General features: G+C 53.5%; 13 protein-coding genes across 13 annotated transcripts, besides 8 other annotated features; 6 read left to right on the top strand and 7 right to left on the bottom strand.

Annotated features, from left to right (window-relative positions):
• Positions 1-52: 52 nt before the first annotated feature.
• Positions 53-1,454, bottom strand: usgS (transmembrane protein UsgS; the record flags this gene model as incomplete). Its single annotated transcript, XM_001273008.1, has 5 exons — positions 53-421; positions 473-866; positions 915-1,087; positions 1,150-1,256; positions 1,397-1,454. The coding sequence occupies 5 exons, from the start codon at positions 1,452-1,454 to the stop codon at positions 53-55; spliced, it is 1,101 nt and encodes a 366-aa protein (XP_001273009.1).
• Positions 1,455-1,911: 457 nt separating this feature from the next.
• Positions 1,912-1,933: a microsatellite.
• Positions 1,934-2,058: 125 nt separating this feature from the next.
• Positions 2,059-3,747, top strand: ACLA_092820 (uncharacterized protein; the record flags this gene model as incomplete). Its single annotated transcript, XM_001273009.1, has 1 exon — positions 2,059-3,747. The coding sequence occupies one exon, from the start codon at positions 2,059-2,061 to the stop codon at positions 3,745-3,747; it is 1,689 nt and encodes a 562-aa protein (XP_001273010.1).
• Positions 3,303-3,345: a microsatellite.
• Positions 3,303-3,346: a microsatellite.
• A 498-nt stretch (positions 3,748-4,245) lies between the features above and the next one.
• On the bottom strand, positions 4,246-4,752 carry ACLA_092830 (signal recognition particle 14 kDa protein; the record flags this gene model as incomplete). The annotated part of the gene is made up of 2 exons (XM_001273010.1): positions 4,246-4,626; positions 4,726-4,752. The coding sequence occupies 2 exons, from the start codon at positions 4,750-4,752 to the stop codon at positions 4,246-4,248; spliced, it is 408 nt and encodes a 135-aa protein (XP_001273011.1).
• Positions 4,753-5,192: 440 nt separating this feature from the next.
• Positions 5,193-7,840, top strand: ACLA_092840 (MIF4G domain-containing protein; the record flags this gene model as incomplete). The annotated part of the gene is made up of 2 exons (XM_001273011.1): positions 5,193-6,573; positions 6,624-7,840. The coding sequence occupies 2 exons, from the start codon at positions 5,193-5,195 to the stop codon at positions 7,838-7,840; spliced, it is 2,598 nt and encodes an 865-aa protein (XP_001273012.1).
• Positions 5,393-5,441: a microsatellite.
• Positions 5,409-5,433: a microsatellite.
• Positions 7,841-8,098: 258 nt separating the features above from the next.
• Positions 8,099-9,450, bottom strand: ACLA_092850 (uncharacterized protein; the record flags this gene model as incomplete). The annotated part of the gene is made up of 2 exons (XM_001273012.1): positions 8,099-9,331; positions 9,361-9,450. 2 exons carry the CDS (start codon positions 9,448-9,450, stop codon positions 8,099-8,101), a joined length of 1,323 nt encoding a protein of 440 aa, XP_001273013.1.
• Positions 9,451-10,940: 1,490 nt separating this feature from the next.
• ACLA_092860 (UbiA family prenyltransferase) lies at positions 10,941-11,921 on the top strand (the record flags this gene model as incomplete). Its single annotated transcript, XM_001273013.1, has 1 exon — positions 10,941-11,921. The coding sequence occupies one exon, from the start codon at positions 10,941-10,943 to the stop codon at positions 11,919-11,921; it is 981 nt and encodes a 326-aa protein (XP_001273014.1).
• Positions 11,922-12,120: 199 nt separating this feature from the next.
• On the bottom strand, positions 12,121-12,392 carry ACLA_092870 (uncharacterized protein; the record flags this gene model as incomplete). The annotated part of the gene is made up of 2 exons (XM_001273014.1): positions 12,121-12,217; positions 12,277-12,392. 2 exons carry the CDS (start codon positions 12,390-12,392, stop codon positions 12,121-12,123), a joined length of 213 nt encoding a protein of 70 aa, XP_001273015.1.
• A 437-nt stretch (positions 12,393-12,829) lies between these two features.
• ACLA_092880 (transcription factor domain protein) lies at positions 12,830-15,232 on the bottom strand (the record flags this gene model as incomplete). The annotated part of the gene is made up of 4 exons (XM_001273015.1): positions 12,830-13,083; positions 13,169-13,659; positions 13,721-14,410; positions 14,475-15,232. The coding sequence occupies 4 exons, from the start codon at positions 15,230-15,232 to the stop codon at positions 12,830-12,832; spliced, it is 2,193 nt and encodes a 730-aa protein (XP_001273016.1).
• Positions 14,877-14,914: a microsatellite.
• A 421-nt stretch (positions 15,233-15,653) lies between the features above and the next one.
• Positions 15,654-16,298, top strand: ACLA_092890 (putative monocarboxylate permease; the record flags this gene model as incomplete). The annotated part of the gene is made up of 1 exon (XM_001273016.1): positions 15,654-16,298. The coding sequence occupies one exon, from the start codon at positions 15,654-15,656 to the stop codon at positions 16,296-16,298; it is 645 nt and encodes a 214-aa protein (XP_001273017.1).
• Positions 16,299-16,349: 51 nt separating this feature from the next.
• Positions 16,350-16,886, top strand: ACLA_092900 (uncharacterized protein; the record flags this gene model as incomplete). Its single annotated transcript, XM_001273017.1, has 1 exon — positions 16,350-16,886. One exon carries the CDS (start codon positions 16,350-16,352, stop codon positions 16,884-16,886), a length of 537 nt encoding a protein of 178 aa, XP_001273018.1.
• A 153-nt stretch (positions 16,887-17,039) lies between these two features.
• ACLA_092910 (putative monooxygenase) lies at positions 17,040-18,424 on the bottom strand (the record flags this gene model as incomplete). Its single annotated transcript, XM_001273018.1, has 2 exons — positions 17,040-18,121; positions 18,178-18,424. The coding sequence occupies 2 exons, from the start codon at positions 18,422-18,424 to the stop codon at positions 17,040-17,042; spliced, it is 1,329 nt and encodes a 442-aa protein (XP_001273019.1).
• A 782-nt stretch (positions 18,425-19,206) lies between these two features.
• Positions 19,207-20,154, top strand: ACLA_092920 (putative haloacid dehalogenase-like hydrolase; the record flags this gene model as incomplete). The annotated part of the gene is made up of 1 exon (XM_001273019.1): positions 19,207-20,154. One exon carries the CDS (start codon positions 19,207-19,209, stop codon positions 20,152-20,154), a length of 948 nt encoding a protein of 315 aa, XP_001273020.1.
• Positions 20,155-20,403: 249 nt separating this feature from the next.
• Positions 20,404-20,428: a microsatellite.
• A 13-nt stretch (positions 20,429-20,441) lies between these two features.
• ACLA_092930 (glutamine--tRNA ligase) lies at positions 20,442-22,436 on the bottom strand (the record flags this gene model as incomplete). The annotated part of the gene is made up of 1 exon (XM_001273020.1): positions 20,442-22,436. One exon carries the CDS (start codon positions 22,434-22,436, stop codon positions 20,442-20,444), a length of 1,995 nt encoding a protein of 664 aa, XP_001273021.1.
• Positions 22,263-22,297: a microsatellite.
• Positions 22,437-22,515: the final 79 nt, after the last annotated feature.

A 22,515-nucleotide genomic window follows, 5' to 3' on the forward strand; every position in this document is an offset into this window, starting at 1 on the left:
GCTTCTGATCATCTTTGGTTTGGTTTTTTGGGGTGGAAGGATGTCTCGTCTCCTAGCTGTATTTCCGTCCTGGAGTCCCTGGTACTTTGGTGCCCTCCGAAACTCCTTCGTTTTGCAGAGCGACGTTGAGTTTGTCGAGGTTATCAAGCGACAACCGGAGGAAATCGTGCTTGTTCTTCCAGGTGACCTGACTCTCAGCAAATCCTTCGCTCTCGGCAGGGCTTGGTGGGGGATCGGTGATCTTGGTGACCAGGTACGCGGTCGATGCTTGCGCGACACCGTACATCAGCACGCCGATGAAGGGTGCTTTCAAGACCACGGTGAAGGCGAATGCGAAGCCAAACAGCACACCTTGACGGTCCAAGAACCAGCGGCGCTTCTGCTCCGACGTGAAATGGACTCGGCAAAAGTATGGCTCCAGCTGTTCACACGGTTAGCTAGTTGCCGAGAGAATAAGGCTGATAGAACTCACCAGTTCACGCATCAGACTGCGAGAAGCAAAATAGGTGTGTAGAAACCGCACAATGAACCGCTTGGGCAGCACCAGACCTGTTCCGAAGATGATCGCCGCAGGCGTTGTCCCTACACTACTTTGGAAAGTGTAAAAGGAGGCTGCCGGCATGACGAATCGTCCGACCACAGGAAGAAGCGAAAGAATGTAGAGGCCAAGAAGCATTCCAAATTTGCGTCCATATCTGCGCAGGAACAGCAGAATTGCTTCTGGGACGGGTTTGGACACCCCAGTAGCGCCCTTAGTGGAATACATCACTAGGTGAGGGTAGTACATGGCCCGCAGGGTCTTCGGATCATCGGCCTTGTGCTTTTGAACGTAGGTTGAATCAACCCACTTCAAAGACTCCATGAAACTGCGGAATCAGCAACGTATTCACACCTAAGCCGATAGCGTAGCTTACATCTCGTCTAGAGTTGGAGTCACATAGCGCATCAGAGTCATGAGCAGAAACGGCACTTGGAGAACAGAGTTATTAAGGAAGTTCACGCCGCTCATGATGGAGTCATCCCAGGTGCTGCGGTCTAGATCGGAAAACCATGATGCGATCCAAAGGAGAAATTTGACTCCGATGATCTAGGCAACGCAACTCATGATCAGTAACGTCGGCAGACACACGGTTGCGCAAAAAACCATACCGGAATCTGAATGATCAAATGAATAGCCACACCAACAGCTATAGCCAGAGCTGCTTGTCGAAAATGATCGTATTTGAAGAGCTTCGGGTTGCGCAGCGCGCGAACAGCTATCGGGGATACTGTCAGCGTCGTTCACAAGATCATATTGGATCATAACTCCTTGATAGCCTACTACCCCTGCGCTCGCTAGCAACGGGAAACTCGGAACCAGGGAGTTCAGCAGAGCATGAAAGCCATAGCAACTTACTTCCAACAACTGTGAGCTGGAAACCGCGGATGACGGCATTGGGTTCAAAATTAGACATGGTGACCACCCCTCTTTGCAGAGAAAATACACCGTTAATTTCTAGGAGCGAGTCAACAAGGATGCATGTTCTTTCGGGCGTTAAAAAAGGAGGAAATCACGCTGTCTAAGCTGTGACGCTGGCACAGGCAGCCAAATAACTAATTATTGTGGTCTAGTATTGTACCTAGTAGGCAGTGGATACTGTAGGTATGGGACAACCTGCGTCATCACCGGTAGTGATTGGCCAAATAGACGATAGACGCGTAAGAATGACTAAGCCTTATAGACGCGCGGACCCACGCGTTTCGGCCTTCCAGGTGATGCCTCGGATGCCTCAGGCGACATTCCCCGCAATCCAAGCAAATCAAATCCCAAAAGCCGATAATAATGATGAGCGTGATACTCTGTAATAATCATAATAATAGTTGAGTTCACTTCTAACCATCATTCGTTCCCTGGACTCTACCATCCCCCCATCATTCATTCATTCATTCATTCTTTTCTTTCATCTATTATTATTCCTTCCATAGTCCTTCCTTAAATCTCTTCTAGGAACACTAACTAATCTCTGTTTTCTTTATCATCTTCAATGTAATCCATTTTCTCCTTGTTTAACCTCCAACATGCCCGAATCTTCGGATGCGCCCCCTGTTCAGACCAAATCCATTCGCCGGTCTGCAACCCTCCCATCTAAGCTGCAGCCACGGAAGCAAGCCAGTTCGGAGTCTCTCCGGGCTTCAGCCTCCGAAAATGACCTCTTTTTTCATCCATCGGCAAAGATAGTCCATTTCTCTCCCAAAGCCCTTGCGCCGATTCCCTCCAGCACTACACCAACCGACTTCGACTATCCCGTGGACACGATCGAAACGCTTCCATGGCGATCGGCGATGGAGCGCACGGTCGCATGTGCGCCCTTGAGACTCGAAAAAGTGCATGGTTTGACTGTGTTTCTAAAATGTGGCAGTGTTGTCCATGCCATTCTCAAAAACTCCCAGTGTTGGTGCGTGGACCGAGAGTCGACTTTTGTGTTGCGCATTCGTCCTCTTACGTACTATCGCATCGAACTTCCAAATAAAACCGAAGAAGACAGGGAACTCGTCGCGGCTATGAAAGATGCGCTTCCGAAAGTCCTGCGCTACGAAGTCACCCCATGTCCCTTCAAGAGAGGGTTCACGGTCGAGATTCCGGAAGAAGCGAAAGCCCCACGGCCAAAGAGAGCATGGCGGCCAAAAGGACGACGAGAGAGTGCGCCCGTCCGGTCAATCGCCATCTCGGAGGCCGGATCTTCAACAGAGGAGCTTGCATCCAGTATTGCTAGTGTCGAGGAAGTCGCGGACGAAGGAACGTCCAGCGCTAGTGGTTTGATAGCCAAGAAAAGCGACAACGTTGCTCTCGAGACCATTCCCGATGCCAACAAGGAGGAGGAAGAGATGTCTCCACTCTATGTTCCTGGTCTCCCAGTTCTCCCAACCGACGCTATAACGGAAACACAACCTAGCTTCGAAACCCTGCTGGCAAGGTTCGAGGACACATCTGATACGCAGGTCAATCTTGACATGTGCCTTTCTTCGAGCGTTGAGTCCTTCCACTCGATGGAACTTCCTCCGTCCCCGCGCGGCGAACCGAATTCTCCATTGACGACGGCATCGCCGGCATCCATGGCCTGTCCGGAGAAGTTCCCAGACCAGAGCGATAGTCTGTCGGAAGATCTCGGCTTTAAGCTTTCGAACTTGCCTGACACGCTGTCTGAAATGGGAGCTTCTTTTGAGGCCAACTACTGCAACGATGACATGGCCCCGTCCGCCGGCACTTTGCCGAGAGACATCCCGTTGAAGCCGAGTTCTCGGTCATTCTTGCGAGTCCCTACGGAGGAGGAGGAGGAGGAGGAGGAGGAGGAGGAGGAGGAGGAGGCAGATCTTGCAAAAAACCTCAGCGATATGAGTTCTGAGTTCCGCCGACGGTCCAAGGCATCCCGGGAGCGGGAGATATCGCCTATGCCACCATCATCCATCTTGGTCGGCACAAGCCCGCCCGAAAAGCAAGATGCAGCCTCTATCATCCAAAAGACCTGCACCCTGGTCTTGGTGCCTCCGGTTCAGCTGTTCATTCTATTGATTCATATCGCGGCTAGAATTGTTCTTGGCCCCGCTCTCCATTCCGCGATGGGCGATTTCACTCGAAGGCTAGAATATCACGCCGCCCATTCCCAGGAAGCCGTGGATGATTTTGACATCCCAATCAATCCTGATCATTCAAGAGAACCTCCGGAATCCGTTGTCGTGAGGAAACTCGATCCTTGGGATCTCGACTAACTCCCCAATCCTTTTCCTTTTTTGAGTCGACCCATATTTGTTGTGAACCATACCCATACCCTATCTTCTTTCTTTCCATCTGAACTCGCCAATCTTGCACAAGAACAATTTAAGTTCTGATAATGACCCTTTCTGTACGATCTCTCTCTGCTTCTTCACTTTCTGTTTTGGGCATATGTACGGCTTTTGGGCGGATGCAGGTTTCGCATTGCATGTGTACTCGATAATGAACCCCTGTATCTTAGCGTGTATCAACGATCATTAATATACCCTTATTCACCAATCTACGTGGTTCTCTACCCAGCGAAGAATATGCCAGATCACGAAGTCACATATCATATCAACACACAGAGAAAGCATACCTTTTACATATGAGCAGGTACCACTCAAGATCCAGCCTCCTGGGGCACGGTATAAAACCCACATAGCATTGAACGCCAGATATGCTTTAGAAAAAAAAAAAAACAAAACCTCGCGACATCACCTCCAAATCCTCAATCACGCCTTGGTAACCTTCGAAGCAGCCCCTTTCGCCTTCGCCTTTCCCTTTTTCCGATCCCGCTTCTTCAGCCCCGTCATCCCGGCCTTGCACACCTCCGCGTACCGCGCAAAGAACGCCTCCAGTTCCTCCTGCGCCACCACCGTCGACAGCTTCACCTTGGACGTCTTCGCGGCCTTCTTGTTCTGGTCCTTGCTGGACTTGGGGTTCGGGGCGCTGGTATTGCCGTCTGTGGCGCGGATGAGGATCGGCGGGAGTGTTGACGGGGAGGCGCTTTCGTCTGAGCTGGGGGTTTGGAGGAGAGGTTTCTGGGTGAGGAAGACGGAGCCGCGGGCTTTCTCGGAGGTTTTGGTGAGGAGGGTGGAGAGGGAGGAGAGGAACTGGGTTGTGATTACGTTAGTATGGGGTGGTTTTTTTTTCTGGATCCTGGGGATTTGGGGGTGCTTTGAGCGTTGATTGAGTAGAAATAGGTACCGTACCTCTTCCTGGCTGAGATGGGGTGCCATCTTATGTTTTGTTTGGATAATGTGATGTCAGGTCGGTGATTCGATGTGGTGTCTGTGTGATGTGGCCGATTTGGTGGTCAATCGGGTATTTCGAATCTTGCTGCCGTGAATCGCTGTATATGAGGTGCGTGATGGAGGCTGAAGAAGCAATTCGTGATCAGGTACCCTGCGCTGATCGATAGTGTCGTCCCTGGCCTGCTATATGCTGCTGTCTCTGTCTCGTCTCGATCATTGATTCTATCGCTGTAGTGGGGAGACAAATCTCCGCAACTCGGGCCACACCGCCTTCATATTGAGTCCCGCCTCCGCTCCGCAGTCTTTCTTTTAGAAAAAAAAAAATAAAATAAAAAATCTTGTATATGGTCATTTCTTCACGACAACCAATATTCAATTCTGAGAGGACTATTCTTGATCGCCGAATACACACGATAGTCGCCGTAATGAGGCGACCCAGACCCAGACACAACACCACCTCGCTGCCCCGAAATCTTCGCGCGGAGCTGGGCATCAAAGACCACTACGGTGAGAGAAAGAATAAGCGGAACGGACCTGCGACGCGCAAAGACCAACGTCGAGCGGAACGAGCAGAAAAGAAAGGAAAGCGAGGGCCCCCGTCCAAATCTTCTGGTAGACGGTCCCGCGAGGACGAGGAGGAAGACGACGACGACGACGACGACGACGATGAAGACCTTGCGGGTCTTGAGGACGGGTCCGACTTCGACGTGGATCTAGCGGAATCGGACGAAGATGATGTCGCTCCGCCAAAGTCGAAGAAGGCGAAGACGGAGACGAAGCCGAAGTCGATACTGAAAAAGACCAAGGAGGTTCAGCAATCCGATTCGGAGGACGACGAGGATGAGGTGGAAAAACGGCCGCGCAAAGTTTCTAGCGCGGTGCAGGAGAAGTTAAATGAAGACGATGCAGAGATCGCGGCGCTGGAGAAGAAGCTGGGGCTGAAGAAGGGGAAGAAGCTTCCGAAGTCGTTTGAGGAGGACGGGCTGCTGGACCTGCTAGGAGAAATAGACGACGAGTCGGCCGATGAAAGCCGGAAGCGCAAACGGGAGGCTGACGAATGGCTGCAGAAAAAGAGAAGAAAAGCCCAAGGTCTTGAGGTAGAGGAGGACTCGGAGGAGGACGATAGTGATTTAGGAAGTGACGAAGATATGGAAGACTTCGATGAAGAAGATATGTTTGACGAGTCGGACGAAGATGAAGACGAGGAGGGCGACACGGGCGAGGACGAGAAGCCGGCCAAGAAGCGCGAAAATCCCTATGTTGCGCCTGTCGCTCAATCTGCCGAGAACAAGCCAGCCAAATACATCCCCCCATCGTTACGAGCTGCTTCTACCTCTGAGTCCGAATCACTCACACGGCTGCGGAGGCAGGCTCAAGGTCAACTGAACAAGCTATCGGAAGCCAACCTCGTCTCGATCCTCAATGAATTTGAAAAGCTCTATCGCGAATATCCCCGTCAGAATGTCACGTCGACGTTGCTGACGCTCCTCTTTGGTTTGGTGTGTGAAAGATCCGCTTTGCAGGATACGTTCGTCATCCTGCATGCGGGCTTCATCGCTGCACTGTACAAGGTCATTGGGATGGATTTTGGCGCCGAGCTCGTACAAAAGCTGGTTGAATACTTTGATGCGGCTGGTGATGAGCGCGACAAGTTCCAAGGGAAGGAGATGATCAACCTCATCTCGCTCCTTTCGCAGCTTTACAACTTCCATGTCGTAAGCAGCACGCTGGTCTTCGATTACATCCGATTGTTTCTACAGGATATCAATGAGGAAAACACAGAGTTACTCCTCAAAGTCATTAGAAGTACGTATTCATACCGTCGATTGGCAAGGGTTGCGACTAACAAACATTAGATTCCGGACCTCAACTTCGTCAAGACGACCCATCCTCCCTGAAGGACATTGTTCTTCTCATCCAGCCGGCAGTCGCGAAGATCGGCGAAGAAGCCCTGTCAGTGCGTACAAAATTCATGATTGATACCATCACCGACCTCAAGAACAACCGCTTGAAATCCGCCCCTGGCTCGACGATCGCATCAGAGCACATCACCAAGATGCGGAAAATTCTTGGATCGTTGAACAATTCCCGAGTCCTTCGTGCCACAGAGCCCATCAGCATATCTCGGGAGGACATTCACAACGCCTCGAAGAAGGGTAAATGGTGGCTTGTCGGTGCCAGCTGGAAGGAGGATCCTCTGGTCTCTGCGCGTCAGGAACTAGCCAATCTCCCGCTCGATAACAAGCAAGCTGTGCCGGACGATGACAGCGAGGGCGAGCCTGATCTAGCAAGCATCGCCAAGGCGCATCGCATGAACACTGACATCCGACGATCGATCTTCGTCGCCATCATGTCTGCAACAGACTACCAGGACGCACACGTGCGCCTATTGAAACTCCGGCTGAAACGCACGCAGGAATATGAGATCCCCCGCGTCCTCACCCACTGCGCCATGGAAGAGGAGGCCTACAACCCATACTACACCTTGATCGGTCGCCGGCTCTGCGGCGAGATGGGCCGCCGCATGAAAGTCTCATTCATGTACACCCTATGGAACGCCTTCAAGCGCATGGGCGAAGCCGGCGACATGGACGACGACTCCGACGGCGGTTTCGGCGAAGACGAGGCCGACGAGCGCAACAAGCTCCAAATGAAATCCATCGTCAACCTGGCCAAGATGTACGGCAGCCTGATCGCGGACAACGCCCTGACACTCAGTGTGCTAAAGACGCTCAATTTCGCCTACGTACAGCCCAAGACCAAGGCCTTCCTTGAAATCCTCTTCATCAGCATCATCCAGCAGTCGCAGAAGTCGAAACGCTCCAAGAAGAAGAGCAAGAAGACGGATGGGGAGGAGGAAGCTGCTCGGGATGAGAAACCGCTCATCGAGATCTTCATGCGCACGCGAGATACGCCGCAAATCGTCAAGGGGTTGATTTTCTTCGTGCGGAAGGTGGTCTCGAAGACGGATCTTGTCGAGTCTGAGAAGGACCGGAAGTTGGTGAAGTGGGGATGCAGTGTTGCGCTGGACGCCTTGAGGGTCGTTGCCAATGAAGACGGTGGACTTCCGTAATTGGGTCTTTGGGGTTCTTTGTATTTTAAATATACACTCTCATCGTTGTGGGTTCGAGGTATCACGGGTTCATCTTCTGGAGCTATGGTGTTCTATCTGGTTGTGGGCATAGAAAAAAAAGCATTGGACAAGCATCTATGACAATTAAGCATATATTGTTATTTTCATATCACTCGAACCGCTTGTACGAGAAATAGCGAGTGGTATACTGTAGGGTATCTCTAAACTATATACAGACAAAGAAGCAATCCATCTACATCAACAATCACATATCAGCTCCCATTCCATCCCCACAAGCCATTTCTCCTCACCCTCCGAGTCTCCAAGTCCAGATTCGTGCTCCAGCCTCAGCTCCTCCATACTCGGCGTCACAGAAGCCAAATGTTCCCGATCAAGACCAACCTCCCATACCAAACCACGATATACTCCAATCACCTGGCCAGGCTGAAGCTCAGGAGTGGGAAGATTGGACCCCACCGTGGCGGATCGAGGAGGACCGAGAAGGAGCAGCTTTTGTGTCTCAGAATTTGTAGTGTCGCCTCCATCATCAGACGGCACAGATGATCCCTGAATAAAGGCCAGCGGACCAGAGCTACTCAACGCCGACTGGCGAACGCCGCTGATGCGGACCACGGCATAATACTTCTGTATCTCTGAGAGCGGATCTCGTTGAGATAGCTCAACGCGACGAACAGCACCAAGCTGCGTCTGTTCTCGCTTCGTCCCTATCTCTAGAATCCAACTGCGCACGTCCGAGGCCATACCACCCGGTAGATAGCTAGGGGCGCTAGACCGCGCGCGTCCTCGACGGCGGAGCGCACGAGATGAAGGGGAGAATGGAGAGGGTATGTCTGCCGTTGCCTCTTGCGTCCGGGACGGGGACGGAGAGCGAGGTAGGACGAACGCGGGTTTTTGTCTTTGCGGCGCGGGTGTTGGTAGTTGGTTTGCGGAGGCTGCAGGGACCTTCGGGGTGAATTGCGATTGGCTGCTGAACGTGGGCTGGGACATCATGAAGCGAAGGTGGTTGCGGGATGGCCGTGTGCTTGCCGGTGTGGCAGGGCCCGGCGCCCTTTGTGCAACGGATGATGGTATGCGCGAAGCTGCTGGCTGAGCCGTCTGTTTTGGAGTACGAAATGGGATTGGCGAGGAAGGAGGGTCCGCGGTCTGCGACCGAGCCTCGGGGGGTGAAGTGAGAATCGCATCGATGTTGCGTCTTCCACGTTGGGCCATAGCAGGTTCTGCGTCTAAGGAGATACGCCGTCGTTTCCTGCGGTCTGTTGACGTCGGTCCGAAGAGTGCCTCGAACGCCGTGTCGATCTCGTTTGCACTCTCTGGTGGAGTACTGTGATTTGAGTCATCGTCCGAGATAGCATCTACACGTCGGGTTCGTGGGCCTAGAGTTGCAACGTCTTGCTCATCCTCTCCCGAGTCCTCGATCGTTTCTCGTCGGCGCGAACGCGGCACCGCACGCGACGTGGGCAGAGGGGTTGACTGTGGGGAGGCTTCTGCACCTAGATTACTGACGCCATCTTTCTCGCTTGATATCTCGGGCCTACTTGGTGTTTGAGATAAGAGAAAGCGAGGCGTGGATGCGAATTGAGAACTAGCATTTGGACGAGCTGATGAGCGTGGGCGTGGAGGGAATCGGAATGGAGAAGGCGTCTGTGAGATAGGTCAGTGGTATCACACGACGGCGAGGCAACGGGACTGTCTTACTCCTACAGGGGGCATTTATGCAGAAGACAGCTCTAGCATCGGTTCGTTGCTTTGAAGTTGCGGTGATGAGACGGACTTGTGATGCATCATTTCTTGGGAGACGCGCGATAACGATAAGACCTTAGGCACCAAGCGACACCTCAGGCAGCACTGTCATCTTTCTTCCGAGACCCAGCTGTGAAGCTTGTGATGCATCTTTTTCCTCCTTAAAGATCTTCATGTCAAGAGCCATATGGTAGATCAATCCCCCATTAAGAAGAGTGCTACAACTAATCCGATCCAATCACATCCGCACTATGTATGTACTGTTTCCTTGTCCTCCCAGTTTAGTCGACCTCTAACTGTACCAATTGATTCAGGTGAATAACCACTATAAGCTAGACTATGCAGCTGACAGCTCTCATTTGGCGCAGTCGATTTGCAAATCAAAGGCATGGATTCATCCGCTTCTTTCCCGAGAGTGGAACAGGGTCGAGCATGTATCTCCCAAGGGATTGAACCCAGTAATGACTGGACCCGAGACGATGGGAAACCTGGCTCTAAGCGAGTGGCATCTAGGCAGATTTGCGAAGTATGAACAAGTGGCAAGTCTCTCTATTGAAAGGTGATATCTGTATCTGTCTAATCACTAATACATTCTTCAGTGTTAGTCTCAAGCAAGTGCACAGAAGCTCTCCTTGCTCATGTACTTTCTGACCTCCTCTGCCCCGCAGCCTACTAAGTGATAAGACGCATTTAATCACTGGTCAAATCATACTCAAACTCTGACTATTTTCGGCGTCTGCTATACGCTGATTATTGCTGGCCCGCTTTCTGTAGGTGCAGCATCTTTTCCACTTTTTCTCCACGCTAGATGGTCATGGAACAGCTAAGGCACAGTCTACGTGCTGGTCTTTTAAGAAGTTAAAAAGCGTCATGTTTCTCTCTCCCCCTTTCTCCCCCTGCATGGTGGCTCTAGCTAGGGGTGAGCCGTCTCGTCAAGTTGCCCGAGAGTGGATTCGAATCATCTATTACTGCTGGGCCAAACAACATATTGACTCCAGCATTCTTCCAGCAAGATATACTCGAGAACTTACCCCGAATTGAGAAATATCCGAGGTGGGCTGATCTTGGTGTCGATCCTGATCCTGGGCGGAAGGCGATCTTGCGCTGAAGCATGAGGTAATCTCCTTAACGGATAAGCTCGTGAACATGGACTGTTATAGATGCCATTGATATTGAACCTAGAGACAAGTGAATGGATTAAGAGCCAGTCTCCAGTGAGAGAATGAATCCTCTAGAGGCCATATATAACGCCCCTACTGTTGACTCGCTGCTCATGATTCTCTCTACCTTTCAACTGTCTTTCTCTCTTCTCAACAGCATCTAAGCCATCAATGTCAAAATGCAACACCTCAAGCTTCCGAGCAGTATTCACAAAGAGCTCCTCATTACCTGGCATCTGCTATACACCAACGTGGGAGAAAGCATCATCCTCCCCATAATCGGCATGCTGGCCCGTTTCCTTCCAACCCCAGCTCTGCTCCTCAGTATTCCCTGGCCACAGCTCGCCCTCATTCTCTGCAAAACCGTCGCCATCTTCCTCTGCTACTCGTACATCTTCGAGGTCGTCAACCAGGTCACCTCAGTCGAAGAGGACCGAATCAACAAGCCGCACCGGCCCATCCCCTCCGGTCTACTCACCGTACGCGGCGGCCACCAACGCTGGGCACTCAGCTGGCTCATCTGTCCCTTGCTGGTCTACTACCTCGCAGGGCCCGGCGCCTCGGCCCTCCTGCTCTGGTACCAGCTCTGGACGTACTTCTGCTACGTCTGGCCGAGACTTAACCACTTCGTGCTCCGTAGCGCGTTTGTCGCGGTGGGCGTGTATAACATGTTCCGGCTCATCGATGAGACCATCCGCAGCGTTATCGCGTCCTTCCCGCTGCCGCCGGTGAGGTTCTATCTGTGTCTGTCTGCGTGGGTCATGGCTACGATCCATCTGCAGGAGTTTCATGATAGTGAGGGGGATAGGGTGATGGGGAGGCGGACGTTACCGGTTGTCGTTGGGCCTGAGTGGGAGGGGGCGCTGCGCTGGGCGACGGCGTTGGTGCTCGGTGCAGCTGGGATGTCGCCGTTGATGAATTCTTGCATGGCTTCCTGGCACTGTGGTGGTGCCGTTTCTGGCAGCGTGGGATGGATACGTACCGGCGCCGTGGTGACTGCAGCACTACATGCGATCTTTGCGGTTTTTACTGGTGTTCGATGCGTCCGCGGAGGGAAAGCGACAACGGCGTACGATCGTCGAACATACAAGCGGTTCTATATGATGGCCGCGTACACGATGATCTGCTATCTGTCATTCATGACAGCTGTGTGGGACTAGGGATGGTGAACTGGATAATAAGTGATGAGTGGATTATGTTATTATTTATTATCTCTGCAGAGGGATAGAATATACCGTCGTGATAGTGACCTTGAATATGAAACTTTTTGACCCAAAAACACCCAACTCCAACCAAGCCCTAATGGATATCAATTCCGGCAGCATGATCCAAAGCACATGTCGGCGGCTGCATCCAACGTCAGCATAGCTCGTATTTAGCTCTCCTGGTGGCATACGTACCGTTGTACTGTTGTTCCCTGGTCCGCGGGGCATCCCTCGTGTACTTGTATGATCTTCTATAAATTATTGTCAGCGTCAGATCTGATCTAATAGTCAGGAGAGCGGTTCAACTTACCTTGAAACCAAAGTCATCTGTGAATCGGAATCACTCAGGCTCAGCGCGCCATCCTTCTGCGTCTTGTCTTTCTTGCGCAGCAGGCGCAGAACTAGAGGGGTGTGAGATGGAGACATTTCGAGAGACGGTGGATAATGTAGTTTGACCTTGGGATAGGACTTCTCAGATGTTATTTGAGTAGGATCTGGTATTGCAGTGTCAATGAGAGGGGCGATGTTTATATAGGTTTGGCCAAGTCACTGCTGTTCTCTCGGTGAGGGTCCGCATGGATCTGCCGAGATAAATAAACTTTTCTATCATCTTCTTTCCCTGAGGCTGTGGATCAGCAGATTAGATTAGAATTAGCAATAGAGACCCAACTTGACTGCATTTGAGTCAATGATAGAGGAATCTGGCATCAAAGGATTGCTGTGGCGTGGCCGGTCGCCGACCACCGGGGGGAACTTGGTTAGGGTTACCGCGGTGGCCGAAGTTCGCCGGCGCGGCATGATCGGCTGACTAAAAATCGATATGGTATGAGGACCCAAGATTCCAAGAAAGAAACAAGCCCGGATTATTTGTCAACGTCGTTAATGACATCCTGCACATGCTGGGGCAGCACAAAAGTCTGCGCCAGACCCGCCCAGTGCATTGCGTCCAAGCGGGTCAATCCCAATTTCATCATGGGAAAGCTCTGGCTCTGGCAGCGCAACACCCGCAGCCATGAATCTACAAGGTGTTTTCCCTTGACGGCGCGATCGGCATTGGGCGCTTGCACGAGCAGCAGCATGGTGAAGTTGGAGACGGTTGCAAAGCCGACGCGGGACCCTAGTATTGTAGGACAACTGTGAGCGGCGACTCATGTGGGGGGAAGGGGGGGAGAGAGAAGTGCTTTGTAAGTGAGTGAACATACAAGAAAACCAGAAACCGGTAAAATCGCTAGCCGTGAGCCTCCGCGTGAAGCTAATCACGATGGACGCGCACCGCTCCGCGGCGTTAAGGGTCGTTTCACCAGTGCCGTGATCGTCAGAAAGCTCGACGGCCGGGAAGGACCCGATCTCGGGAACATCCGCGAAGTCAAAGATGCAGTAATCCTCTGCGGCGAGGGCGGATGCATCGGTTGTTGTGGTGGGCATCTCATCCAGATCAAAGATGAGCGGCGGACTAGAGGATCGGGCCATGGGCCGGAGCATGGCGCGGTAGATGAAAATGACGAGTATAAGGTAGGCAAAGTGGATCGAAGTTGGGTAGGGGGCCAGCCCGCTGACGGATTTGCTCCAATTGGGGAGGCGGAAGGACTCGGGAAGTGATGAGTACCAGCTATTGAGCTTCTCGAGCAGTGGGCGGCCGGTGTCGTGTGAGCCACTGAATCTCTCCGAGAGGTACTGAGACGCACGCAGGGTACTGACATGTCACAGTCAGTATGCAGGTCATGGCCGACGAAAATCGAGAACGCTCCACTCACTAAAAGGATGAATAGATGTCCTCGGCAATCCTAGACAGATCCACTAGATACCGGAAAGGGACTTCCATCTCCGGCGAATTGACTTGATGGATGGCCGATGAGGAAGACGACGCCCCACGCGACTGATGCACAAAATCCGCGCTGTCAAGCTCACTCACATCCCATTCCTCGTGGTGAATGTACGCCGGCCGACCCAGAAGCAGGCTACGCCACTTATCCTCGGCGTAGACGGCCCACCACAGTCGCCGGCGCAGACGCTTCTCCCACGCGGGAATCCCCCACATGCGACATTCAATGTGGAGCCCTAGCGACGACGCCAAGCCGACAATACTGCCGACCAGAGACCAGATGTACGGCGAATCGGCCACGCTGGTGCGTGTCTCATCAACGGGCTTATGCAAGTACAGCAGCGCGGCCTGCAGGGTAGCTAGGTGTGGGGTGTGGATCTCCTCGGCGAGAAGCTCGTAGACCATGCGCCAAAGCTGACCCACCGGCGGTGCATTGTACGTGTTGAGCACGCAGAGGTAGTCGTCATGCGCTGCAAAAGGTAGCGCCGACGCATAGATGGCAGCCAGCAGGTGGACAGGCGTGCGATCCAAAGCCCAGGGCTCCGGGATCTGGCACGAGGGGGTCAACCCGAGCTGCGAGCGGGAGATGATGGGCAGGGCGGGGAAGACATACTTAACGAATCTATACGCTTGCAGTTAATATTGACAATAATACGGGTTGAAAGAAATGCATAAAGCCAACGTACAATGAAACAAGTCGCTGTCCATACTCATGTGGTACCAATCGCGTCAGTTCCTCGCGCGTGGCATCACCGCCGTTGATCTTCGTCTCCTGCTTCACCGCCGCGGACAGGTCATCTGCTGTGACCATAAAGTGAACGGGAATCTTCTCCGTCGTAGGGACACCTCCTGCATTGCGAAAGTGAACCTTGTAGAAGCATTTGACACCTGTATCATCAAATGAACAATGTCGCAGCAGCCAGGGATCTGACTCCGCCGAGGCGCCGAACAGTTGGGCCGAAAAGCCTTCAAGCTGATCGAGACTCTGCACAAACTGAGTGGCCGATCGACCGACATTCACGAGATGGCCGGAGACGGCCGGCGAAACTCCTTCCACTGGAGGAGGAGGGGGGATGTTGAATTCGGCATGCTGCTGCTGCTGATGGTGCTGGTGCTGGTGCTGTTGAACACCGCCGACTTGGCTTACAGAGGTACCCCGGGAAGCAAAGTGAGACGGTTGTGCTGCAGGATCATCCCAGGAGGTCAAAAGAGAATCATCATGACAGGCCGAAGCAGCAACATGAGGTGACTGTTTGCCGCGAGAATCCGTGGCCAGCGATTCCCGTCTGATCCGCTTGGGAGGCGGATTGTCAAAGGTGCAGTGCAGATCGGCCGAGCGACAACGCTGACAAGGAATGCCCCCGTCTGTTTGGCAGCCGAGTTTTCGCTCCCGGCATTGATCACAGGGGCGTTGACGTTTGGATCGATATGGCCTGGGCGACATTATCGAAGGCAGATGCTGGAATGGAGGATGAAAGTGCGAAGAGCAACGCGAAGATGGCCGGCGAGTGGGTATCTATACGGTGCCTCAGGCCATCAGGCAGAATCCAGGCCGTCGGCCGTCGGCAAACCTCAGGCAACTTCGCCGGCCTCAGGCCGCATCCACATTTGGGTATCTTCGCAGCCAATTCGCAATCCGAGAACAGAGGCAGATTACCAGAATTCCAGGGAATACGAGCTTTGCCTCTTGGTCGGTATACGGAAAGGGAAGATGAAGAATTTTCCAAGTTGAAGCTATAAAGCTACATCATGTCCTTTCAGGAGTTGACGTTGGCTAGTATACAACCTTACCGAACTAGGTTATACATCACAGATCACCAACGCATCAAAAGCACAGCATAGCAACCAACCAACCAACCGAGTAAATGCACAAGCTCGACCTTGAGAACAACACTTCCAATGATGAGAAATTCCCCGAGGGCGGTTTATCCGCCAACCTTGTCGTGCTGGGCAGTTTCAGCGCCATCATGGGGGGCCTCGGTCTCATGAACAGCATCGGCATCTACCAGGCCTGGATCTCCTCTCACCAGCTTCAATCCCTCTCTGCTGGCCAGATCGGCTGGATCTTCGGTGTGTACAACTTCCTCGTCTTCTTCGGCGGCATTCAAATTGGCCCGATCTTTGACGCTCGCGGACCCCGATGGCTGATGCTGACCGGGTCCGCCCTACTGGTACTCATGTTCATCCTGCTGGGCTTCTGCCGCGAGTACTGGCATTTCTTCCTCGTGCTCGGCGTGCTCGGCGGCGCAGGTACATCATTTATCTTTATCGTCCCAGTCGCAAGCATCGGACACTTCTTCGCGCAGCGCCGCGGCGCCGCCACGGGCCTCGCCATGTCCGGCGGTAGTCTCGGGGGGGTCATGTTCCCGCTCGTGCTAGATCATCTAGCGGCGCGCGTGGGCTTTGCCTGGGCCACGCGCATCGTCGGCCTGATCACCCTCTGTCTCCTAATCCCCGGCTGTGTCCTCGTGCGCGCCCGTCTGCCGCGCAAACCAAGCGGCAAGGCATAGCTTCTCCCGGATTTGAGCATCCTGCGCTCACCAGAGCTGGCGCTGACCACGATGGGCGTCTTCTTCATTGAATGGGGCTTCTTCATCCCACTCGAGTACATTGCATCATATACGCTAGCGATGGGGCTGTCGCCACGCCTCTCCTCGCTCATGGTTGTGTTTCTGAACGCGGGCTCGTTCCCTGGTCGTTGGCTGCCGGGTATCCTGGCGGACCGGATTGGGCGCTTCAACACGCTGATCCTGGCGAATGTGCTCTGTCTGGTTTCCGTGCTGGCTATCTGGCTGCCGGCGCAGGGGAATGTGGTGGCGGTCGTGACCTTCGCGGTGGTGTTTGGGTTCGGCAGCGGGAGTAACATCAGTCTAGTGCCAGTGTGCGTGGGCGAACTGTGTCCGACGGAACAGTATGGACGATACTACACCACCGTGTATACGATTGTCAGTCTGGGAGCCTTGACGGGTGTCCCAATCGCTGGGGAGATTCTGCACCGATGCAATGGCGAGTATTGGGGGTTGATCGCGTTTGCTGGCTGTGCATATGCAGCCGGGCTGGGTTGTTTTATTCCTGTGAAATTCATGTCTAAACGATGAAGAAGCGATATATATACAAAAAAGTATGGTTTGGAGAAATACAATAAAACAATGTTCATGTCGTATATCATTAAAGAAGTTTGGCGTCGCGGGCATGTCTATCCATCCAAGTCAACATATATACATCGTAGTATACACAGGGAAATAAGAAGTTTACGCAAAGTATTCGTCGAACTTCTCCTCCGTCACTTTCTGGCAGTCGAACCCGTAGATTTCCCGCTGCACATCCGCATCCGCCCATTTATCCGGCACTGGCCCCTTGCCCTGCCGCAGGGTCGCGAACTGCTTGTCCCGCTCCTCCTTGGCTGCTCCGTCGCCTAGATGCAGCGCCCGGCCCGAGGCCGCCGCCATTTCCACCAGCGCATATGCCCGGTCCTTGCGCACCTTCTCGTACACCTTCAACGCCCGGGTAATGGTCGTGAATTGTGTATCTGGCATGCGCCGCAGAGCGATGGCAATTGTGGCGCCGTCCTCGATGGCCTGCGCGGCCCCCTGCGCCAAATGTGGAAGTGTGGGATGGCATGCGTCGCCGACAAGAGCAGTCTGCTCGTGTACCCAGGTGGGCAGGGGCTCGTGCACGCGCAGCTTCCATTCGCACACTTCACCCTCAGGCACGTAGTTAAGCATGCGCTGAACCATGGGGCAGAAATCGGCAAAGACGCCCAGCATGGCGGACTTGGAGCCCTTGGTGGTGTAGGTGGCATTGGTCGCGGCGGCGAAGTTGCTATCGGGTTGGGTCGTGGAGAGGTTGTAGATGGTATTGCTAGAGACCGGGTAGGCGATGATGTGCCGCTTCTCGTCAATCCAGCGTATCACTCGGTTGCTACTGATCAGGGCTAGAAGCTCCGGGTCATCCTTGACCTGATCCCGATGGATCATGATCCGGTACGCTGCCTGGTGAGTATCTTTCATATTGGCTGTGATGCCCAGCTTCTCGAGCATCGCGACGCGCGATTTGCTTTTAATCCCATCTGCGCCGAGAAGGACATCCGCCTCGACCTGGTAGGAACTGGTGCCATCGCGGGGCACCGCGGTGAAAGACGGACGCGGACCGAACGAGCTGACACTCTCGGCGCTTGTCGAGAAATGGAATTTAATCTGCTCGGGATAGCGAAGACAGCCGTTGTACAGGCCACTAGCCAACGAGTGGCGATGGCCAACCATGTGGGGATAACCATACGTCTCTTTGATATATCCCAGCTCGACGTGAGCCAGTTCAAAATCCGCTGCGCCAACTATTTATTCATTAGTCAGAAGACATTCGTGCTTGAAGAACTTGTACAAAACATACCGCGAACACTGGTGTCCTTGATCTCTACTGCCTCGGCCTCGATTTCCTTCCATACGCCCAGCCTGTCGAGGACCCGAGCCATATTGGGAGCGAGTTGGATACCAGCTCCAACGAAGCCCAGATCAGCCACATATTCGAAGACATCGATGTGTTTGAATCCTTCTTTCGCCAGCGCCAGAGCACAGGTCAAACCACCCATACCGGCGCCAAGGATGGCGATCTTGAGATCCTGGGGTGATTGCGCCATTGTTGTCTGAACGAGATGACAGCGCATGGTAGGAACGGCAGTGAAGATGCTATGATACCTAACCCATCAAGCAGATATAGATATCTTAAATATAATGGCCGAGGAAGCAATGAAGTTGATCTCCAACGACAGACTGGTCCGGCTGAAGACTTAGCCGTGGGCGACTCCCACAATCCGCCCCAGGAAAGACTCCGTTTTATCCAGCGAAAGAGTGGTTATTGGCTTGCAGGCATTGGTTCTTGTCTCTTTGATCCTTTCTATCATCCAGAATCATCAATACCCGTGGGCCGATTGTCGCGCTCTTCCCACGCGGCAGTTGTCCCCGCATTAGTAGCACTTGGGATCATTGCTTGACTAGTTGACTCTTGCTGTCAGGAATCAAGACCGGAGACTGGAGGGTATTGAATATTGACAAATCCGAGAGATTTCGGACATGACCGCCCCTTCTAGCAGCTCAGTGCGACTTGTTATCCGAAGGGTGAAAGTGTAGACTACCTGTTGGATTGATGGGCGACGCCATGATGACACTGGGGAACAAAAACGAGAAGCCTCAGTGAACCTAGAATAACGGGTTGAAGCTTCTTCAATATATCTTCCGCTATCAATCATCAACTGTTGACCACGGCAATATTGTACAAAGTAGTTGTCTTGGGTTCATCGAGTTGCAGTTAATAATAGATAGTGGCATGCATGCTGCTTAGTCACTCACCTGCTCTACATCTACATCTATAAGAACAGACATCAACCATAACCACCTCATCAACACCAACTTATCATTTATCATGGCATCTCGCCGCCCACGGACTTTGCTGCTCACCCTCGACGCCTTCGACACCATCTTCCACCCCCGTCAGCCCGTCCCAGAGCAATACGCCGCAGCTGCCGACGCCTTCGGTCTTCCCCGCTCCACCATCACCCCCGAACGCCTCGCAGCAGCCTTTAAATCCACATTCAAAGCCCAATCAAAAGCCTACCCCAACTATGGCCGAGAATATGTCCTGCGCGGCCAGTACGGCGGGCCCAGGCAGTGGTGGGAGGAAGTCATCCGGGGCAGTTTCTCGCGCGCGATGACAGGAGACTCAGAACAATTCGGCGTCAACAACGAAATTCCCCCCGCGCTGGTCACGTATCTCGTAGAACGCTTCGCAAGCTCGGAGGGGTATGCGCTCTTTGATGACGTGGAACCGTTCCTGGCGGCTGTGCGGGAGATTAAGAGCCGGAAACGAGGGTCTGTGTTCGATCGCGTGCTGCTGGGCGTGATCTCAAACTCGGATGATCGTGTCCCTGCTGTGCTGAAGTCGCTGGGTCTACGGGTGGGCCATGTGCGGGCTGACCAGGGGGTGGAGAGTAGACGGCTTCCTGGGTTTGAGACGGATGGTGCGGTGGGGTCCCCGAGTCGAAGCAAGGATGGGGATGAGCAAGTTCGTCAGGTCGACGATGTTGATCTCGTTATCACCAGCTACGAGGCAGGGGAGGAGAAACCGAGCCGAGTCATCTTCGACGTAGCGCGGAGGCAGGCGCAGCGTTTAGCTCACGGCGCTGACGATGCGGATAGCGACTGGGTCTGTATGCATGTTGGCGATGACGTCGACAAAGATTACCACGCTGCCTTGAGCGTTGGTTGGGATGGCTACTACATTCCTCGCGGTGATACCGCTCATGATACCCATGGAGTCAAGACCATCCACTCGTTGCTGGACTTGATTCCCACGATTGAAACATACAGATGACGCCACACCTTTCCTGGCTTTGTCAACGATATGTACGGCTACGGACGCAAATCAAACCACTGTACCATCAATATCACCAATGCATTGTGTATATAAGGTAAGCGTAAGAAAGGCCAAGTAGATTCGGCTCTGAACAACATAACAAGCTCCTTGACGCTCATGACCACATGTTCCACATTATTCATACTAAAAAGGAATATGCACGCAACACCCGAAATGATAGAAAACAGAACATGACAAATGGCGTTGTTTCTTTCTTTCTTTCTTTTTCTCTACAACTACATCCTCTAGGTCTTACCCTGGGTGTCCTTCAGAGTGACAATGCGATTGAGGACGACCTTGTCCGCCGTCGAGTCCTTATCCACTGCGAAGTATGCCGTGCGCATACCCTGGAAACGAGTGGAGTAAGGGCTGGCTTCGCCACCCACCTCGCCGCTCTCCTTGGGCCAGGGGGCAGACTTGGAAACATCGTGGAACCCGATATCGACGAGAGCATTCTCATAGATCTCCTCGGAATCGGGGTTGATGTCCGCCAAGAATCCATCGGGGTGGGCGTTGGGATCATTGGACTTGAAAAGAGAGTTGAAGGCGCGGACTTCAGCCTTGACGGGGCTCTTGTGGGTGGCCGATTCACCAACCCAGTGGATATAAGTCTTGGCTTTCTTGGTAGGGGTTGCGGAGCCGTCCTCGGGCTTCTCGTAGTGTGCATAAACGCAGGTGACAGCGCCGGTCTCAGGATCCTTATCGAAAGTGGTGGCAGTGATAGGGAAAGGCGCCTTCATCAAGCCAACAGTCTTGCCAGGAGCCAGGCGGAAGTAGTCTGGTGAGTCTTCCTCGCGGAAGTCGGAGCGCTCGATATAGACGACCTTGGTGAAAGGCACCAGGTGGGAACCAAATGCCGGGTCCTTCGAGAAGGGCACTTCCACCATCTCCTCGTAACCATCGGGCAGATTTGAGATAACAACTTTGAGGGGTTCCAGCACGACCATCAACCGTGGCACAGTAGTCTCCAAGTACTGGCGAACAACTTGATCAAGCTTAACCGTCTGAACAATGGCGGTCGCCTTGGTGACGCCCAAGTTGTTGACGAACGAGAGAATGGCACCAGGAGGGATACCCCGGCGACGGATGGCGAGCAGTGTATACAGACGGGGATCGTCCCATCCTCGCACATAGCTTTTCTTCACCAGCTCGATAATCTTACGCTTGGAGAGCACGGTTCCAGTCAGGTTCAGGCGGCCGTATTCGCGCTGCATCGGCCGGTAAACGTCCAACTTGTCGTTGAGCCATTCGTAGGACTGCCGCGACATCTCGAATTCCACGGTGCACAGGGAGTGGGTGATCTCCTCGATACTGTCACACAGAGGGTGCGCAAAATCGTACGTGGGGTACATCTTCCACTGGCCGCCGGTGCGGAAATGGCCTTTGGTATCGACATCCAGAATACGCCAGGCAAAGATATCCCACATCTGAGGATTGGGATCCTCCAAATCCATCTTCATGCGGAGCGCAGCCTCTCCAGCCTTGTACTTGCCCTCCCGCATCGCCTCGAACTCCTGAAGCGACTCCTCGATCGGGCGCGAACGGTGCGGGCACGCATATCTCGCCTTGCCTCGCTCACCGTCGGCCTCACCACGCTGGGCCTTAATCTCAGCCTTGTTGCAATGGCAGACATACGCTCCATCCCGCCGGATCAGCTCCTTAGCGAGCTCATAGAGACGGTCGAAGTTGTCGCTCGCATTGGTGACCCGCACGGGCTTGTATCCCAGCCAGCTGACAATATCCTCGATGCCACGGTAGTACATCTCCTCCTCACCCTCGGGGTTCGTGTCATCAAAGCGCAGAATACACTCACCACCATGGTACTTCGCGAACCCGAAATTCACCGCAATCGCCTTGCTGTGTCCAATGTGCAGGAAGCCGTTCGGCTCAGGGGGGAAACGCGTGCGGATCTTGGGGTGCTGCTCGGAAAGCGGCCGTTCCTGGTAGACGTCGGCGAGGAAACCGACCTTGAACATGGCCTCTGGGTCGAGCGATCTGAGATCTGTGACGGCTTCTTTGGCAGGCTTGGCGCCGCCCTTCTTGCCGTTGTTCTTGCCGTCATTGTTCTTGGGGGCCTTCTGCTTGGGGGCCTTCTGCTTGGGCGCTTTAGCGGGCTTCGCCTGGGCAGCGGGCTTCTCCTCTGCGGCGGCGGGCTGCGTGCTCTCTGGTGTCGAAGCAGGAGGAATTGCGGCCTCCTTTGGCCGCTCGGGCAGCTGGAAAGTTTCGCCTGCTGAAACCATTTTGGATTGCACGAGCGAACGGACTCTTGACTGTTTCCAAAGGTGAAGATCTCAGAGGGACGGGAGATAAGGAATGCCG

This window comes from Aspergillus clavatus, genomic scaffold, assembly GCF_000002715.2.
Source record: "Aspergillus clavatus NRRL 1 1099423829798 genomic scaffold, whole genome shotgun sequence".
Classification (NCBI taxonomy): domain Eukaryota; kingdom Fungi; phylum Ascomycota; class Eurotiomycetes; order Eurotiales; family Aspergillaceae; genus Aspergillus; species Aspergillus clavatus.